Raw genomic sequence first — 21559 nt, forward strand, 5'->3', positions numbered from 1 at the left:
ATATGAGGCTGTAACCTGGGCAGATGTACATAACAGATCCGAATCAAAGATTTGGGTAGAGGATGACCAATTCGAACTTCCCCCGGGACCCATAAATATGACCAAAAGCTCTGAAAGGTCGAGGAAAGATTATGAGCTGGAGATGCGACCATCGAGGGAAAGGTACCGCCCATACTCTCATTCGGAAAAATTGAGTTTTAGGTCAGAAAAATCAAGGGTCGGCCCTAGCCACTTCTCGGGTAGGGGCGATAAATGGGCCGAACGCCCATCAAACAGTCGAGGCCTATCATTTAGAAGTGATACAGGGAGTTTGGCTAGCAACAAAGACGTATCGAGGATATCGGAGTACAACTTCAACGTCAACACCTCGGACCTCGTCTCAGCTATCAACCGTATCACGGAGGCTAGATGGCTAAGGCCATTGAGGTCAGACCCGGGTCAACGGGATCTGAGCGTGGTGTGAGAATATCATGAGACACATGGGCACAGAACTGAAGACTGTCATCAGTTAAGGGAAGAGGTGGCTCGTTTATTGAAGAATGGCCACCTTCGAGAATTCCTGAGTGAACGAGCTAAAAACCACTACAAAGAAAGGGAGAGTCACAAACATGCTGAGCCGGTGGAACCTCAACATGTAATCAATATGATAATTAGGGGAACAGATGCTCTACGAGGGTCGGTGATGAAACGAACAAAGGTTTCCATTATACGAGAGAAGCGCAACCGCGATTATGTACCCGAGGGTTCCATCTCTTTCAGCAGCGAGGATGCAGAAGGCATCATTCAACCGCACAATGATGCATTGGTAATTTCTATCCTTATTTTCAAATCACAAGTCAAACGTATTTTGATTGACCCAGGTAGTTCGGCCAACATCATCCGGTGGGGAGTGGTAGAACAGCTAAGGCTACTCGACCAGATTGTACCGGTAGCCCGATTACTCAGTGGGTTCAATATGGTAAGTGAAACCACGAAGGGAGAGATTTCTTTGTCGGCAACATTGACGGCACCATACATTAGACGGTATTCTATGTCATCGAGGGAGATATGAAGTATAATGCTTTGCTCGACAGACCGTGGATTCATAGCATGAGAGCAATACCATCAACACTTCACCAGTTGCTGAAGTTCCCGACCCCGGAGGGGATAAAAACTATCCGAGGTGAACAGCCCGCTGCAAGGGAGATGTTTGCGGTCGAGGAAGCGCCACTTTTTCCAAAAAAGCAAGATTAAAGAGATGATGAATTAATCGGAGGCGAGGAAACCAAATAGCAATTAAAGGATACGGGTCTGAAAGAGAAGCAGAAGGGATCGGACCCGGTTGGTGAAGAGGACGATTTCGGCGTACCCAGATTGTTTGTATTATCGGAGGAATCGGATGCAACCAAATCCACCGTGGAGGAGCTGGAACAAGTCATCTTGTTCGAATATCTACCGGATAGAAAGGTATACCTGGGCACGGGTTAACCTCGAAGCTTAGGAACAAGTTAATTAAATTTCTTCAAGCTAATGCCGATTGTTTTGCATGGTCCCATATCGACATGACAGGTGTGTCACCGGAAGTCACAACTTATAAGCTCAACTTCGATAAGAGATTTCCCCCGGTGAAGTAGAAAAGGAGGCCAATGGCCGAGCCAAAACATGCCTTAGTAAAAGATGAGGTAACAAAGCTTTTAAAAATAGGTTATATCCGGGAGGTAAAATACCCGGATTGGCTAGCCAATGTAGTGGTGGTGCCAAAGAAGGGTAATAAATTTAAAATGTGTGTTGACTATAAGGATCTGAACAAAGCATGCCCAAAGGATTCATTTCTGATGCCTCACATCGATCGAATGATCGATTCAACGGCCGGGCATGAGATGTTGAGTTTTCTCGATGCTTACTCTGGGTACAACCAAATCCGGATGCACCCGGAGGATCAAGAGAAAATGTCCTTTATTACCCGATACGGTACTTACTGTTATAATGTCATACCATTCGGGTTAAAAAATGCCGGAGCAACTTACCAACGCCTAGTTAATGGAATGTTCGAAGAACAGATAGGGAAAACAATGGAAGTTTATGTTGATGACATAGTAGCCAAGTCCCTGGAAACAGAGGGCCATTTAAAACATTTGCAGGATACCCTCGATGTGCTTTGCAAATACAATATGAAGCTTAACCCGGAGAGGTAAATTTTTGGGTTTCATGGTGTCGAACCGAGGAATTGAAATTAACCCGGACAAGATCAAATCCATAGAAGATATTGAGGTGGTGAACAACGTCAAGGTCGTGCAGAGGCTCACCGGAAGGATAGCAGCACTGAGCTGTTTTATTTCGAGGTCTTTGGATAAAAGTCACCGTTTCTTCTCATTACTGAGAAATAAGAATGACTGCATCTGGACACCGGAATGTCAAAAGGATTTGTAGGAATTAAAAATATACTTATCAAGCCCGCCCCTGCTACACACGCCGAAGGCAGACGAACAGTTGTTTCTATACCATGCCGTGTCCGAGGTAGCGGTAAGTGGCGTTTTGGTCTGAGAAGAAGCAGGTACGTAATTTCTAATATATTATGTGAGTAGGACTTTAGGGGATGCGGAGACTCGTTATCCACACCTCGAAAAGTTGGCCTTAGCTTTGGTAAGTGCATCAAGAAAGATGAAACCTTACTTTCAATGCCATCCGATATGCGTAGTAACCACTTACCCGCTAAAAAACGTCATGCATAAACCAGAGTTATTAGGTAGACTGACCAAATGGGCCGTAGAGATTAACGGATATGATATCAAATATAATCCTAGAACGACTATTAAGTCTCAAATCTTAGCCGATTTTGTGGCAGACTTTACCCCCGCCATTATTCCCGAGGTAAAGAAAGAACTTTTGCTAACCTCGGGAAAGGCTTCGGGTATCTGGTCTCTACACACAGATGGGGCTTTGAACCTAAAAGGTTCCGGGTTGGGCATTGTCCTTAAAACCCCCGCCGGTGATGCCATTAGACAGTTGATTAGAACTATTAAATTGACTAACAATGAAGCCGCGTATGAGGCAGGTTTGGAATTGGCTCGGAGTTTGGGAGCTGAAATAATCGAAGCAAAATGCGACTCTCTTTTGGTCATTAACCAAGTAAATGGTGTCTTCGAGGTCAAGTATGAGCGTATGCAAAGATACTTGAAGAAAACTCAGGTGATATTACACCGGTTTAAAGAATGGACCATGCAGCATGTACCCAGGGAGCAGAATAATGAAGCCGATGCATTGGCCAATTTGGGCTCTTCAGTAGAAGCGGAGGAAATCAACCCCGGTACCGTAATACAGTTGATGAATTCGGCGATAGAAAACGGGCAGGCCGAGATAAACACAATGGGTCTAACTTGGGATTGGCGCAACAGATACATCGACTACTTGTAAAATGGGAAAATCCCGAGCGACCCAAAGAAATCACGATCACTCCGGACCAAAGCAGCACGATTTTGTTTAATAGACGGCCAATTGTGTCGACGGTCTTTCTTCATACCTCTACCCAAGTGTTTGGGTCCCGGAGAAACAGATTACGTGATGAGAGAAGTCCACGAGGGTACCTATGGTAATCACTCTGATGCGGAGGCTTTGGTTCAAAAAATTATTAGAGCCGGTTATTACTGAAATCGGATGGATGATGATGCGAAGAATTTTGTTCGGAAATGCGACGGGTGTCAAAGGTATGCCTCGATGATTCACCAACCCGGGGAGTTGCTGCACCCGGTGGTATCACCTTGGCCGTTCATGAAGTAGGGAATGGACATCGTCGGTCCTTTGCCATGGGCACTAGGTAAAGCTCATTTCATTCTGTTTATGACTAACTATTTCTCAAAATGGGTTGAACCGCAGGCCTTCGAAAAGATTAGAGAAAAGGAGGTTATTGACTTCATACGGGACCATATTATCTGTCGTTTCGGCATCCCGACCAAAATAACGTGTGATAACGGCCCTCAGTTCGTTGGCAGCAAGGTCAATAATTTCCTCGAAGGGTTGAAGATCAAGAAGATTGTATCGACTCCGTATCACTCGAGTGTAAACGGACAAGCTGAATCCACGAACAAAACAATCATTCAAAATCTAAGGAAAAGACTTGAAACATCGAAACATAAATGGAAGGAGGTGCTGCCAAAGGTATTGTGGGCTTACAGGACTACATCAAAACCAAGCACGGGAGAAACACCTTTCTCGTTGGTCTACAGGGCCGAAGCTCTGATTCGCGTAGAAATTATCGAACTGAACCTCCGGTTCAAATACATCACTAGCGGGTCAAACAAGGAGGCTATGGCCATAAAACTCGACATGGCATACGAACTAAGCGAAAATGCGTTGGTCCGTTTAGCAGCTCAAAAATAAATAATGGAAAGGTACTACAACCGGAGGGCCAATCTTCGGCATTTCCGAGTTGGGGACTTGGTACTTCGGAAAGTCACTTTGAACACCAAGAATCCCAATGACGGGAAGTTGGGTCCGAACTGGGAAGGGTTGTACAAGATAATCAGAGTAACAGGCAAAGGGTCGTATTAGCTGGAATCCATGGATGGACAACGGTTGCGCAATAACTGGAATGTGGATCATTTCAAGAGATACTATTACTAGATACTATTGCTAAGGTATGGATGCCTACCCTAGTGATCATCTTTTATTAACCTATCCCTTTTTGCAGAAGTAGTACCGAATGAAGTTAGGTCTGAAAACACGTGTTGCACTCTTTTCCTTAGTACAGTTTTGTCCTGAAGTGGGTTTTCCGACAAGGTTATTAATGAGGCAACAAATACAACGTGTTACTTTATGGAAATAAGGAAAAGTTCCCGGAAACGGAGGGTCTGCCCCTCGAGTGGAGACTTAATAAGTGCTTATCCGATCATGCAGCTCGGATAAACACTTGGGGACTTTCATACCCACATCGAGGCCTATCCCGAAAAGGAAGAATGAGTTTAACTCACCAAAGCAGATGAAAAAACACTGTTAAGTGCTATACCAGAAAGGTCCTCGAAATTTTGTGACTTTTTATTTTTGTGTAAACCTAGACCTTTTGCATTAGGCTTCGATGTAAGAACCAAACGATCAAAAGCGAATCGCATCCACTTAGTATGTGCTATGGCAAAAACCAGAAGGAAACGGATGAAATCCTTATATTATGTACATGTAAACACTTGCAATATAAAGAAGCGTTATGAAAAAATACGTCTCGGACATGTCTTTTTATTAAATGCCCTATACCGGGGACTATCATCAAAATTCAGCAAAGGCAACAAAGTTTCGTTGAACCGAGCCAAAATCTTTTAACACCCTCGAATGGGGGCTGCCGTCTCAAAACTTGATAAAATCCAGGGATTCAGGTATCCGAACCTAATATATTATAAGCAAACGGTCGAAAAAGGTTCAAACAACTTAAAAACCTCGACCTAAAATGCCCAACATGATTCGGAGACGTCTGAATTCACGAAGCATAAATAAGCCCCGCGGGCAAACCATTCGATAACATTCTTGGTCAAAAACGTACTGAACGAAGAAAAACCCAATAATTAATAAGATAGGCGCAATTCGGACAAAAAGGTGACTTCGAACCTTGGATCATCCGTTGCCGGATATAACGATTAAGGAAAATGTCATAACATACACTCGGATAGAAGAATGGAGAAAACAATAGGGACTACTGGGAAATACGCATTTCGTATATAAAACCAAGTCTTTACATTTGAACTTCCCATACAAGTCAAAAGCGAAAAAAAAATAAAAAAAATAATAAAGGCTCGTACAGGCCCTGATCTACCCGGTATGGTTAGAACCGAAATTCTCGGAAACCGTCTGCTTAGAATCTTCAGACTCAGCATCGAGAGCTTTCTTGGCCCTCTCCTCGATCTCTTTGGCTTCGAGTATCCGGGCCTGGAGGTCCCCTAACCCCTTTTCAACCTCTTCGAGGGTAATCCTCTGGGATTTTCACCGCTCATACTCAACCAGAATCGTAGAACGAGCCTCGGCAATCTCCGTGTCTTTGAGTGACTCTTCTAGGTCGACCTCGACTTTTGTCAGTTTTGCCTCTAGTTAGGATCTCTCTTCAAGAAGAACTGTTTGAATTTTATTAGTTGACTCAAGTTCGGCCTGAAGCACATCATTGGCCTCTGCAGCCTCCTCGAGCTTGCTCTTGAGCTCGTCACTAATCCGGGCTCGTTTCTTGGCCTTCTATTCGACCACCCTCAACTTCTCCTTGTCATTAGCACTCTTGGATTCAAGCTGCCGATGCTTTTCTGCTATCCTCACGGCATCATCCTTGACCGAATCAAGTTCACTTCAAAGTTGGGAAATAGTGGCCTCGAGTTCACCGAGCCTCGAAATAAAACGGGCATTGTCTTGGTTAAGGCCGACATTATCCGTTTCAAGGAGCCAGTTCTTTTCAACCATATCAGCCAACTCGGCCTTCAAGCGAAGATTTTTGGCCTTTGAAGCCTCGAGCTCGGGTTGAAGGTTAGGAAGAGCAGCGGCCCGGCTCAGTTGCTCTTCTTTTTCCTACAACAGGTGTTGGAATTTCTCCGTTTCTTGGCCCTGGGCATCCAGCTGGCCCTTTAAGTCGTCAACCTCGTGTTGGGCACGGATAAAGCCCTCATTAACGAGCACAAAACTTTGCAGAAGAAACAAATTGAGTTAAATTGGATAAGCGAGAGATGAAAATCACATTGAATTACGGAAAGATTGAGTGTAAAGGTTACCCGGTTGCCTGCATGCATGCATTCATTTATAAGGCACTGCCAAGAAACCCCAGCCATTTTTCTCGTATCTGAATTCGAGATAAAAGGCCGTAGGTAACTCGCTACTCCCACAAGGCATGATAAAAAAGCTACAATCCTCGAGGACGGTGATCACGGTCGACCTCGTCCTTTTCGGTTCTACACTGGGGGCCGGGAAAATACCTACAAAGGAATCTCTCACGCCCGTATCAGTGGACCGGCTAGCCGCCCTCGTGGCTCGAGGAATAGGAAGATGTCTGAACCCAGCTGTTTCCCCGATTGCAGGAGGGGTATCCGTGAACATATCGTCCAGGTTACCAACCTTGATGCAGGAGTAGGAAAAGCTGGAACGGCTTCAGCAGCCTTGGTAGATGCGAGTGCCTCAGATGTAGTAGCTTGGTCGCCACCGGGCAGTAGGCTGGTAACCATTGGAGCCTCGTTATTCGGGGCCAACTCTGCCCTTTGTTCGGCCTCGATGTCCGGAGATGGTCCAGATCTTCTAGGCCTCTTCGCCAAGGGTGCCTCTTCAGGTGAAGCATCACCTGAAATGTCTATAAATTCAACAGACCTTAGAGGAATCGGAAAAAGGACATCTTCTTCCCCACCTGTGTGCGGGGTCGGAATGGAAGTTCTTTCCTCAGCTATAGGCGAGGGAGGAATGGTAGTTTCTTCCTTCGGAATAGAGGCGACGAAGGGGCCCGCTTCGACCCTTCGGATAATAACATCGGGCTCGGATTCATCCCTCAGGGTCCGAACAACACTTCTCGCCCTCTTCTTTAATTTTTGCCCTTTGGCCGAGGGTTTTCTCTGTCTCTTCCCGGCTACAGCAATGAGTCGGGATGACCCTGCCGTATAAAATTCAGGAGCCGGTGCAGTAGTCTCGGCCGTTGATTCGGGTCTTGGCTCCACCGTGCGTTTGGCCAAGCCTGAATACCGAAGGAGTTATAGAAACAAAAAAGAAAAAGGGAGGATGCAATAAATACCGAATCAAGGAGAACATTACCGTGATTTTGGGCAACCCATCGGCCACGCGACAGGTCCCCCCATGTCCTTTTTTCATGAGGGTGTTGGCTAATGATTGCTCCAACCCACTCGGTAAGGTTCCAGACAGCAGAAGGTATCCATGCTTCGGCCAAAAAAAAAGTATGTAAGGGAGCAAATTTTGATAAAGCGTAGAAGAAGGATAATTATAGAATGAAGAACTGAGAAACTTACGTCTATTGTTCCACTTTTCCGGAGAGGGCATATGATCAGCCGGAATAATGTCCGCGGTCCTTACCCGGACATAACGTTCCAACCATCCTCAGTCTCTATCCTCATCGAGTTTGGAAAGGATCGGGTTCCGACCTCGTTTGGTGATCTTTATCACGCCTCCTCGGAAGATTCTCAAAGAATACAACTGGATGAAGTGCCCCAACGTGAATTCCCTTTTGGCGTTATTGGCCAGTAAGCGGAGAAAGGCCACGATCCTCTAGATAATTGGCCCAATTTGGGCCAAGGTCACATTGTACAGCCGGCATATCTCGAGAATAACCGGATCAATTGGAGGATCGAATTTGAGCGTGAACGGATATGTATAAACGTATAGGAAACCTTCTCTGTAATCGGTAATGGACTCCTCGGGCCTGGGGGCGAACACTTGTACTGGATGCTTGTCCCATCCACATTCGGCCTGGACCCGAGGGAAGAGATCCTTCGTAGTAGACGAAGGGTATCGCCTTACGTCGTAACCTCTATTCGCAATTGGAGATGGCTTCTCAACGTCAAATTCGTGGCTGTAGTTGGGTCTGGACGGTATTATGTCTAGAGAAGTTGGTTCCACAAATGTTTTTCCTTCGGGTTGTGAAACAGGCTCGGCTCCCGGAGAAGAAATCGAGGGAACATCCTGGGAAGTAGATTCGGTATTGGCAGCCATTTTTAAGGTGAGAGTAAGAAAATTTGGGAATTTGAAGTGGCAGATAGGAGATTCAAGAACGTAACAATGGAAGAGGAAATATTAGAAGAATAGGAGAAGCAGTCGAAAGATGCAAAAACTTTGATGAAGTAACAAAGAGGCTTTACGATCAAAGTAACAAATGGAGAAGTTAACAAAGTGGCCTTCATGATTAAGAAGCAAGAAGTAGAGAATGTGAAGAAAATGTGAAGTGAAAGTGAGAGTGAAAATGAAAAAATGAAGCTGCAGTGAGCCTTATATAGGCGTTATACTGTAGCGGTTACAAACAACGGCCAATCGAAAAGTGACACGTGTCCCACATTTAATGCGATGTGATATGAAGCAATGTGGGTTGAGGCGTTTCTCGAGGTTGACCACTCGGGACGAGACACGTGACCGATGTCAGAAGGACGTAACATAACTGTTCCCGCCAAATTTGAAGATAAGAACGAGCTTATGGAACCACCGATTTTGTGACTTATCCACTTCCCGTTACTCCGGTAAAACTACGCTCTGAAAAGTGTGGGGACTATCTGTATATGGTAAAAACCGGGTCAATGTATGACCGGTGAGTCCGGAGCCAAGGGTAAGTCCAAATGAGCACGAGCATGTTCGGTCTTTTCTTCACACCAAGGTATCGTACCCGAAGCCATTGACCTGAGACAGGGAAAGCGTGTCCGTTTGTCGGGGTACGCCGGTCCGAGATCATCGTGTCCGTTGGTCCGGTTAGTCGGTCTAAGATCATCGTGTCCGTTGGTCCGGTTAACCGATTGCAATGCTGCCACGCGTCAAGAAACCGTTCTGTCATTTTGTACTGACGACCGTACGAGTGTCAGACCGTACGATCCTACCTTATCCTTTTTAGGGTTTCTTTATTTCAAAAGGGCTTTGTATTGAATTCAAGGCCCATGAGGCATACCTATAAATAGAAAACATTTTCCCACTTTTTGGGGTTAGCTTTTTCAGATCTAGAACATTGTAATAGCAAAATATATAAAATCTCTCTCTCTCTCTCCCTCTCCCTCTCTCTGATATTAGTCTGGATTTGTGGTGTTCTTTAATTTTACTTATCCATTCAACATAATACGTTGCCTAGTATATATATATTTAGCTTAAATCATCGATCTCAATATACTTACTCATAATATATATATATATATATATATATATATATATATATATATATATATATATATATATATATATATTACAACAAGCAAATCCATATTCATTTCATACCAACCAAAATAGGTTAAAATTCATCAACATATCCTATACCTCACTTACAAATTTAATTGTTACGGAAATCCGGGGTAAAAAAAGTGTATTTATTTCAATGGGGCAATTCGCAGTAATGCCCGTATTTTGGGGTTGTCTTTAATTTTTGCCCATCAAAATAAAAGTATTTAACTTTGCACTTTACTTAAAATCTCAGGGTTCCGGATTCAAACCCTTGCTTAGGCAAAAATTAAAAAAAAATCGCTAGGCGGAGGTTACTTACAGACTCTGCCTCATGCAAACTCTGTCTTAAGGAAGAGTTTTGCAGGCAAACTCTGCCTCAGCAAACTCTACCTTGAGGTAGAGTTTTGGGCAAAACTCTGCCTTAAAGCAGAATTTTGCCTTCAAAAGGCAGAATTTACCTTCAGGCAGAATTTCGAGGCAGAGTTTTGAAGACAAAATTCTGCCTTAAGAATCCAAGTTCTACCTGATGAAATTTTTTTACATTTTTAATTGGTCGGGGGTTCGAACCCGGAACTTAGGAGTTTTAGACGAAGGATAAAAATTAAAGACCAATAATTTGAGAGGTAAAAATTAAAGACCAGTACATTTGAAGGGCACTCCGCATAAAAAAATGATTTCAATCAATGTAACTCTTAATTCTGAATCTACCTTTACTTATTTTTTTTTAGGTAATATAAAAACAAAATACTAGCCATCACCTTCTCTCATTTGTCTTCCTTCAATTCAGAAGATACATCACAACTTCCTCCCATAAAGAAATAGAGAAAAAACAAAAGTATGTGCAGTTAACTGCTTACTATATAAGTATAAATGATGAGCACGACCGTTTCGTGAGTACATCAGAGGTTACATCTGAGAATACGCGTTTTGTATGACATGATGACAAAACTGAAAACTCAAACTTCTCACACGGCTCCCCCATACACTTCCCCCTACCTTCTACCTACTATATTCCAACCAATTATTTGGTTCACATTTTTTTTTTGGGTGGAAAAAAATTATATGGTTGACATTGTTGTAGCACATACATTATATTGTTAGTACAAGATGGCCTATGCCCGTGCGCACTTCGGATTATAACGTATCTATGTATATGTAGTTGTGTTTAAATAATATATATATATATATATATATATAGCACATACATTATATTGTTAGTACAAGATGGCCTATGCCCGTGCGCACTTCGGATTATAACGTATCTATGTATATGTAGTTGTGTTTAAATAATATATATATATATATATATATATATATATATATATATATATATATATATATATATATATATATTGTTAGTACAAGATGGCCTATGCCCGTGCGCACTTCGGATTATAGCGTATCTATGTATATGTAGTTGTGTTTAAATAATATATATATATATATATACTATGTTCAAAATACGATTAATATAACATTATAGTTTGTGCTCCGTATCTAAAACTTTATTTTATTCGTGTTTGCTACGAAAATTTGTTAATACTTTTAAAAAGAGAAGACTTGTTTAAAAGAAAACTATTGTCCTCTCTTTGAAATAAAATAATAGCAATATTTAAGCATCAGTTGATATTTTCAATTTTAATTCGATTAATTTAAAAGTGTAAAATACTTATTATTTTTTATCAAATTTTGATTTGGATAATTCTAATTCACATTATTAAATTAATTTTACATGTTTGAAACGAAACAAAGTAGAAATTAATTTTCTATTTAAACGAAGAAATGCTATTTTTTAATTTTTAGTAAATATTATCGGTTTAACTCATTTTACTTGTCATGTTGTCTTTTGCATGAGTTTTTAAGGAAACGTGAATTAGAATTGTAATTTGACTAATTTATCTTATTCATTATTTGATCTTCATTTGATATTAATCTCTTTTCACATTTATTAGAGTAAGAATAAAAATAAAAAAGTAATTAAATTGTATCTTATTTTTTAAATATATATATTTTAAGTATATTTATTTTAGTAAACATAATAAATAAATGACATGACGGAATAACAATAAAAAAGTATGACCGAACACGGATGACGATCTTGCATCTATAAACCGGCTCTTCTATATAGTAGTAATAGTAAAGTAATACATATAAGTTTTTTATCAAATTCTGAGTTGGATAATTCTAATTCAAATTATTATATTAATTTTACCTGTTTAAGATGAAACGAAGTAGAAATTTAATTTTCTATTTAAATGAAGAACTTCTATTTTTTAATTTTTAGTAAGTATTTTTTGTTTAACTCATTTTACTTGTCATGTTGTTTTTTACACGAGTTTTTAAGGAAACGTCAATTAGAATTAGAATTTCACTAATTTACCTTATTAATTATTTGATCTCCATTTACTATTATTTTTTATTTTATGACATTAATCTCTTTTCACATTTATTAGAGTAAGGAAAAAATGAAAAAGTAATTAAATTCTATCTTATTTTAATATATAAGTATTTTAAGTATGTTGCTGTATAATAATTTCATTTGCTCCCACTAATGGGTAGATACGCATGTGGCAATGAATCCATCATTATTGATTTAATTGTTGATTTTCTAAGCACTTTTTTTTTAACATTATTTGTTTTTTTTAATATGGGATTCATTTTTTTTAATATTGCTTGATTTTATTAATATGGGGTCCACTTTTTTTTCCCGTGAGTTTGGATGTGGTGGGTTCCACTTTTTTCTTCCCCCTCTTTTTTTTTTAATATTGGTTGGTGTTTAATATGGGGCCATGAAGAACTTCTATTTTTTAATTTTTAGTAAATATTTTTTGTTTAACTCATTTTACTTGTCATGTTGTTTTTTACACGGTTTTTTAAGGAAACGTCAATTAGAATTATATTTCACTAATTTAGCTTATTAATTATTTGATCTCCATTTAATATTATTTTTTCTTTTATGACATTAATCTATTTTCACATTTATTCGAGTAAGGAAAAAAATGAAAAAATAATTAAATTCTATCTTATTTTAATATATAAGTATTTTAAGTATGTTGTTGTACAATAATTTCATTTGCTCCCACTAATGGGTTGATACGCATGTGGCAATGAGTCCATCATTATTGATTTAATTGTTTGATTTTCTAAGCATTTGTTTTTTAACATTGTTTGTTTTATTAATATGGGATTCACTTTTTTTTTTTAATATTGCTTGATTCTGTTAATATGGGTCCACTTTTTTTTCCCATGAGTTTGGATGTGGTGAGTTCCATTTTGTTTTCTTCCTTTTTTTTTTATTGCTCGGTGTTATTTAGTATGGGGCCCACCCTTTTTTTTAAGGGACAACGAACGTTGAAGCATGGGTGTAAACCCATGCTTTATATAGTTTTTATTTTTTTTATTTTTATTTTTTATATTGCTTGGTGTTGTTTAGTATGGGGTCCATCCTTTTGGACACTATTAGTTTGCACTATTTTTATGCATATAATATATATATATATATATATATATATATATATATATATATATATATATATATATATATATATATATATATATATATATATATACATTATGTTCAAAACACGACTGATATAACATTGTAATTTGTGCTCCGTATCTAAAACTTTATTATATTAGTGTTTGCTAAGAATACAAAGTCTGCACTTTTTTTTTGATATTGTTTATTTTTTTAATATGGGATTCACTTTATATATATATATATATATATATTGCTTGATTTTGTCAATATGGGATACTATGTTCAAAACACGATTAATATAACATTATAGTTTATGCTCCGTATTTAAAACTTTATTATATTAGTGTTTGCTACGAATACGCATGGTGTTTAATATGGGGCCCACAATTGTTTTTCACATTTATTAGAGTAAGGAAAAAATGAAAAAGTAATTAAATTTATCTTATTTTAATATATAAGTATTTTAAGTATGTTGCTGTACAATAATTTCATTTGCTCTCATTAATGGGTTGATACGCATGTGACAATGAGTCCATCATTATTGATTTAATTGTTAGATTTTCTAAGCATTTGTTTATTAATATGGGATTCACTTTTTATTTTTATTTTTAATATTGCTTGATTTTGTTAATATGGGGTCCACTTTTTTTTTCCCGTGTGTTTGGATGTGGTGAGTTCCACTTTTTTTTCTTCCTTTTTTTTTATTGCTCGGTGTTATTTAGTATGTGGCCCACCCTTTTTTTTAAGGGACAACGGACGATGAAACATGGGTTTATATAGTTTTTTTTTTATTTTTATTTTTTTATATTGCTTGGTGTTGTTTAGTATGGGGCCCACCCTTTTGGACATTATTAGTTTGCACTATATATATATATACATACTATGTTCAAAACACGATTGATATAACATTGTAATTTGTGCTCCGTATCTAAAACTTTATTATATTAGTGTTTGCTAAGAATACAAAGTCTGCACTTTTTTTTATTTATTTATTTAGATATTGCTTGATTTTGTCAATATGGGAAACTATGTTCAAAACACGATTAATATAACATTGTAGTTTGTGTTCCGTATTTAAAACTTTATTATATTAGTGTTTGCTATGAATACACATGGTGTTTAATATGGGGCCCACATATTTTTTAACATTATTTGTTTTTTTAATATGAGATTCCCTTTTTTTTTTAATATTGCTTAATTTTGTTAATATGGGGTCCACTTTTTTTTTCTCGTGAGTTTGGATGCGGTGGGTTCCAGTTTTTTTTTTTAATACTGGTTAGTGTTTAATATGGGGCCCACAATTTTTTTTAATATGAGTTCTTGTTTAATATATATGGGGCCCACAATTTTTTTTAATTATGGGCCTGTTTAATATGGGGAATATTTCATGGGGGCCCCACAACGGATGACGAAAAGCACCCCAACCGGTGCTTCTAATATAGTAGAAATTACTTATCTGATGTATAATAATTTTTAGAATTTAATTTATGTAATATTGTTTTGTAATTCGTTCCAGAAATAATGACGTATTTTCATATTTGAAAATAATACTACAAATATTATGACATATTCAAGAGTACAAGTTTTAAGGTCTTATATTATTCATTTACTATATTCTTATTTTATTTTAAAATAATACTACGTAAATTTCCACCTAATTATGTAAGATATCACTTTCTCTGTCCCATTTTAGTTGTCGTTTTGCCTCATTTCACATTCATTAAGAAAATAATAAATATAACAGATAGTTTACTAAGTTACCCATATTTAATAAAGTAGATTGATTGGTTCTTCTTAAATATTGCGCATTTTTCTTTAATATTAAGGTTATAGTTGAAAACAAAAATCTAATTTTTGTTTTGAATTTCTAAAGTGATAATTATTTTGGGATAACCTTTTTTAGCTAGAGCGGCAATTAAAAGGAATAGAGGGAGTATATATATATATATATATATATATATATATATATATATATATATATATATATATATTTCGTATATTAATATATAATATACATAAAGATATATTTTTGATAAATATTAATATATACTCCCTCCGTTTCAGTTTATGTGAACATATTTGATTGTACATCAAATTTAAGAAAGAAGAGAAAACTTTTAAATTTATGGTGTTAAATGAGTCACATATTTTATATGGTTATAAGTCATTACATAAAAATAAATTATTACCAAATATAGAAATAGATCATTCTTTTTAATAGGGACGAAGAGAGTATATTTTAAATATTTAGTTAGTGAATATAATTAATTTTTTGCCGACTTGCCGAATGTTTAATTTGACCTTAAATAAATCCAGTCAAGAGTTAAGTACTATATATATTCCCGATATTTTATTTGTCAACAAAACCGAACATTGTGCAGAAAAAGCTCCCAAACCTCTCCTTTCCTCCTCATTTTCTTTCCTTCCAAATTTCAAGAACCTGAAACCCCTCAACCCTTCCCTTCCACCGCTATTTCTTCCTTAATTAATTCTTTGACACCTTCATTTCAAATTCTTTAAAGGAATTATATTTCTATTCGAAACCAATGGCAGCTGCATCCCCAGAATACCAAATGAATAATCAAAGAACATGGCCTTGTAAATCTGACAATGGTCCTCGTTTCACCTCCTTTTCATTCCAATCAACAAAACAAACCACAATTAATAAGCCAAGAACAAACAACCCCACAATTAGTAAGCCAAGAACAAGCAACCCCACAATTAATAAGCCAAGAACAAACAACCCCACAATTAATAATCATAATTTCCAATTGAATCCAAAAAATCGAGATTTCTCACAACTACCTGATGATGTGTTATTGAAAATTGCAGCTACTTTCACATTGCCAAATTTACGTGCAGCATCACAAGTATGTAAGTCTTGGTGTGATGGGTTAAGACCATTAAGAGAAGCAATGTTGTTTTTGAAATATGGGAAGAGGTTTAAGCATGGACGTGGTGGGGTTAAGGTTAATTTGAATAAGGCACTTGAGTCTTTCCTTAAAGGTGCAGCTCGTGGTTCAACTTTGGCTATGGTTGATGCTGGTTTGGTATATTGGGAAATGGGGAGAAAGGAACAAGGGATTTCTTTTTATAGAAAAGCAGCTGTACTTGGTGATCCTGCTGGTCAGTGTAATTTGGGCATTTGCCTCTTGCAAGGTACAGTAATTAGTTACCTTTTGGAATTGTTCTATAATTAAGTTCTAAAAGGTCGTTTTGTAGCTAGCTAGAGTTATGCAGGTATCAGTAATACATGGATTGATTATGAGGGTGAAGGGTAGCCTTGGTGTAACTGATAAAATTGCTGCCATGTGACAAGGAGGTCACAGGTTCAAGCCGTGGAAACAACCTCTTGAATAAATGCAGGTAAGGCTGCGTACAATAGACCCTTGTGGTCCGGCCTTCCCCAGACCCCGCGCATAGCAGGAGCTTAGTGCACCGGGCTGCCCTTTATAGATTCGTTATGAGAGAATCTATATATTATATTATGCAGGGATTAGTTATGCAGGGTTCGGTTATTCATGTAGTATTATTTATTCCATCTTCTATCCTATATAAAATAATACATAAATTCTCTCATGCGGGTTTCTTAATTGCAAACCAAACACTGTATTAGGTGTGTTGGATTTTATATATAGCAAAAACATGCTACCAAGCACGGTATTACTTATGCAGGATTTAATACATGTATAACTTAGCTCCTAACAAGCTACCAAACAACCCCTAACAACTATCTTGCTGTGTGAATGAGAGCAAAAAGTATTGTCCTTGAAAGAACACCCAAACATGGGTGTGTTAGCTGTGAATTAGCATAAAGTATTGCCCTGACATAATTACAAGTCTGCTTATGGTTGTCATAGTTTATGGTCGTAGTCAAGTATTCTATAAAGTCTAAACTTTTAGTAAGAAATATCAAATAGGGAGGATGATCCTACCGGTGAAATGACTCTATCCCGGACTGCTAGACGTGAACGCATAGAATATAGCTGGGTGCTTGAGAGAATCGCCTGTGGCGGTTTGGGACATTATACATGTATATTGATAGTAGTAGATATTATTCCCACCTTCTTGGTGCAATCAATGAAATGAATACCTTACTTATTCGCAAAAGAAAAAAGAGAGTAAATTTTTGTATCGAAATGAGCAGAATTTCTTTGGTGTATATGAGAATTAGCAGCCTTGAAATTACTAACAGTGGGCTCGATTCACCAATCGTAGGCCAGAGGTCTATGCGTTTGCTTCTTAGGCTATGCCTCTTTGGTTCTCATTCAGACTACAAGTTTGTGCGTCAGATTTATTATTGACTTAACGTTTCTTTAAAATCTGCCCCATCTAATCATTACCACCAATTGAGGTTTGTTGTCCAAAATTGAGTGTAGGGGGGTGAGGTGATTCTAGTTGTTCATTTTTCTTTCCGCGAATTTGGTCTTTGTTGAACTAGAGTTGTTTCAGTAAAAGCGATGTATATTTGTACATCTCTGGTGTTGGCTCTTTCTAACTTCCTTTACAGCATCAGCTTCCTGATATCTTTTCTGAACCATCTCTTTCACATCAATCATGCCCTAAACTGCTAAACACCATCAGATGTGCTTCTGGAGTAGAGCCACAAGCCACCAGTTAAACAATAACCTACTATCCACCCTCCAGCTAATGCCAATTGTTTGGTTTTAGCCTGAGAGCCATTGATACCCGAGCTGTGCAAGAAGCTCTTGCACCGTTAAGGTAGTAGAGCAATCACATTAAGAAGGGTTGAGAGAGGTATATCATAGTTGTCTTTTTAGCTGCAAAATGCTGTATACTTGAACACTCTGAAGTTTACCCTTCTCTGAAGAACTATTAAATGCAAGGAGGTCGGGGGGGGGGGGGGGGGGGGGGCAGAACTCGCAAGCAAGCAGATTGTTGGAACACCTCGGCAGTACATATACCTGAAAAGTTGAAGGCAGCAATGCTTTTTGTGACTATTGTTTGTCCTTACCCTTTATGATTCCTCTGGTGATTGTGTCTGTGAACCAGAGTAGGCTCCGGTTCTACCATCAGTGTATGGTGGTTTCATGTTATGCATCAAGTTAAATGCTAGTATGCTACTTAATTAAAATTAAGAATCTGCATACACATGTGAAGTCATGTGATCACTAACTGCACCCACCAGAAACTTTGCCTTTCATTTGCATTCACAGAGTTCTATGTCAAAGCTTATTGACCACAAATGGAAGCATTTGATTTACAAGTTTTAGCATTGACTTTAATTACTTTTGGTTATTGTGTCTCTATGCAGTAATGAAATGACCCCTTTATACTGTATGCAGCTAATCCTCCGGACAGTGAGGAGGCTATTAAATGGCTGTACAAAGCTTCCGTTGGAGGCTATGTTCGAGCTCAGTACCAACTTGCCCTTTGTTTACATAAAGGTCGTGGCCCCAGTAGGAATCTTCAGGAAGCGGTATGAAAAGCTTATTTGCTTAATCATTATCTTTGTATAGCAGATGTACAATATCACTTGGATCAATATTGTTCAAATTTTAGATCATATCACTTTTTAAGGTTCTGGACTTTCAAAATTCTGAATTGTCAAGAAAATTTAATTGAATCGAGATCTAATCGATAAATTCTGGAGCTGCTAGCATTATCAGTTAGCAAATATAAGGGGATTCTATACCATACACAAACTGGAAATTTTGAAAACGTTATCCCCGAAAAAAAAGAGGAGAATTGTGAAAAGTGGTCCTGAACTAGGCTTCATGGGACTTAAAAGTTAAATTCACCATTATGGTCAAGCAAAAAGTTTGTTTGACTTTCTATACAGATGACTGGTTTGTTCGTATGGCAACTTTGGTTCTGAAAGTGTCTCTTTTGAAGTGCAGGCAAGGTGGTATCTGAAGGCAGCGGAAGGTGGATACATCCGTGCTATGTACAACATAGCAATGTGCTACTCAGTTGGAGAAGGTTTAGTTCAGTCTCACAAATTAGCAAGGAAATGGATGAAGAGAGCAGCTGATCGAGGGCATAGCAAAGCCCAGTTTGAGCATGGACTCAGTCTATTTTCCGTAAGTAGTGCCTACATAAATCCTACAACTGCACTACCCCAACCCTTTCCGACTTCTTTGTAAGTAGAGCATGAAAAAGAATACTCCGTATGATCCATTTTCCTTTTTTAGTCTGTTAAAAAAGAATGACAACTTTCTTTGACCTTAAACTTCTCATTTTACCCTGGATATGATTTTACAGCCACAAAATTGTCATGGTGTTTGACACTGTAGATTTTGAAAATATATCTTTCTTTCTTAGGCTTACTATGTGTCCAGTCAAACACCATCACATAAAACTAAACGGAGGAAGTATATTCCATGGAAAAGAAAATGTTGTCTGTATTGCCAAATGTTTCTTATAGAAAAGGCACCTCGTTCGACCTCTTACCTTCCTCTCTTTTTATCTTTTCTTTCTTTCGCTCACTTGTTTGTGAACTTATCATCACTCTTCTTGTACATTGAACAGGAAGGGAACATGACGAAAGCGGTGGTGTATTTGGAGCTTGCGACTCGTGCTGGTGAGACAGCAGCTGATCATGTAAAGTATGTTATACTTCAAGAGATGTCCAATACTTCTCGTGACAGAGCCATGCTTCTTGCTGATAATTGGCGTCCTTTGCCTTCTGCATCCCGCTGATTGATTTTCCTTTTTTTTTTTTTTTTTCAAGCCTTAATGCTGCCTAAGCATATTTTCTCTAGCATGCTACTTTTGAACTTGCTTCAAATATGAAGTGTAAATATCCACAGCTTCTCTTGTAAATAAGTTTTTGCTTTAAATGTCACCATTTCTTTTATGGTTTCTGCTGTATCTTCGGTAAGTGGCTCGAATAACAAGTTTTACAAGATATTATTGATAATTGAACAGGGGCATGGAAATATGTAGTTCAAATTACTATACAAACTAGAACTGTACTTGTGCAATTCCTCGTTTTCTTTTTCATTCTCAATATCTGACGTTTTGCTGGTTCTTTGTATAAACCTCGTCGCTAAATCTGAGTCCATCTTTGCAATTTTTCTTAAACAAAAGAAGAATATTTTTGTATACTAGGACATGATGGGAAGTGGAGAATGGAAGACTATGGAGTTATTGAATCATGAACCAGTTTGACTGATTAGTCTTTTATCTACTCCAGCTATGTTTGGAATATCAGATGATGGAGACACCATTTTGGTATCAATCTAAAGAATCACTGTTTGGTTTCCCTTCTTATAATTTGAAGGATAATATATTTGGAGTAAACTTGAGGACGATGGTACAGTTCTAGATGGTGATGTCTTGCCATTGCCTATGATCCCAGCTTTGTTTCGATGAATGATATTTTCAGTACTGAGGATACTAATATAACATGCTTATAAGAAAATAAACTACTTGCTAATTGGAAGATTATTAGGTTGTGAATACACACTAATGAAACTGTCTCGTCTTCGGGTGAACATCTGAGACCTGAAAGCTGTCCCCCATGACAAATAGGAACTATAGCGACTTTGGATCAAACACTGAAATGAAGCTGACCAAAGTATTGTAACCATCTACAAATACATCAGAATTCGATAAAAGAGGTTGAATAAACATACACCAACTGGAGGAAGATATATGAAGTTTTCAGTATGCAATAGTGAAATACGGAACTGTTCTTAGTTAAGAAAGCTCATATAGTTCACTTCATAGTCCAAAGAATGAGAAATTGTACCGCAACCTAAAAGAAAAATATGAAATAAAAGAAAACCGTTGTATGCATGATCGCTTAAACTCATATAATTTTTAACTGATTGTATCTACAATCAGATTGTATACGGTAAAAATCGGACATATGTTAGACCGGTGAGACCGGAGACCGAGGAAAGAGAAAAACAAGCACGAGCATGAAGATTTTCTTTCGGACCGGAGAAGTGCTTGATTCGAAGAAAGCGAAAGAAATCGTTTGATCCGGATTCTCCATAGCCGAGTTGATCGTGGCCGTTGATCCGGTTGGTCGTGGCCGTTGGCCCGGTTGTTCGTGGCCATTGGTCCGGGTGATCCGTTACACAATTGTCATGCGTCAAGACCGTTCTGCCACATTGTACTGCCTGTCGTACGGGTGTCAGACCGTACGACCCAACCTTATCCTTTTAGGGTTTTTCTTTATTCAAAAGGGCTTTATGTTGTATGACGCCCATAAGGCAAAACTATAAATAGGGGTCATTACCCTACTTTCAAGGGTTGACTTCT

General features: G+C 38.2%; 1 protein-coding gene across 1 annotated transcript; it reads left to right on the top strand.

Moving 5' to 3' along the window:
* Positions 1–15670: 15670 nt before the first annotated feature.
* Positions 15671–20149, top strand: LOC132641128 (F-box protein At1g70590-like). Its single transcript, XM_060358021.1, has 4 exons — positions 15671–16483; positions 18631–18764; positions 19186–19368; positions 19817–20149. The coding sequence occupies exons 1-4, from the start codon at positions 15871–15873 to the stop codon at positions 19985–19987; spliced, it is 1101 nt and encodes a 366-aa protein (XP_060214004.1). The 5' UTR covers positions 15671–15870; the 3' UTR covers positions 19988–20149.
* Positions 20150–21559: the final 1410 nt, after the last annotated feature.

Source organism: Lycium barbarum, chromosome 5 (assembly GCF_019175385.1).
Source record: "Lycium barbarum isolate Lr01 chromosome 5, ASM1917538v2, whole genome shotgun sequence".
Taxonomy (NCBI): domain Eukaryota; kingdom Viridiplantae; phylum Streptophyta; class Magnoliopsida; order Solanales; family Solanaceae; genus Lycium; species Lycium barbarum.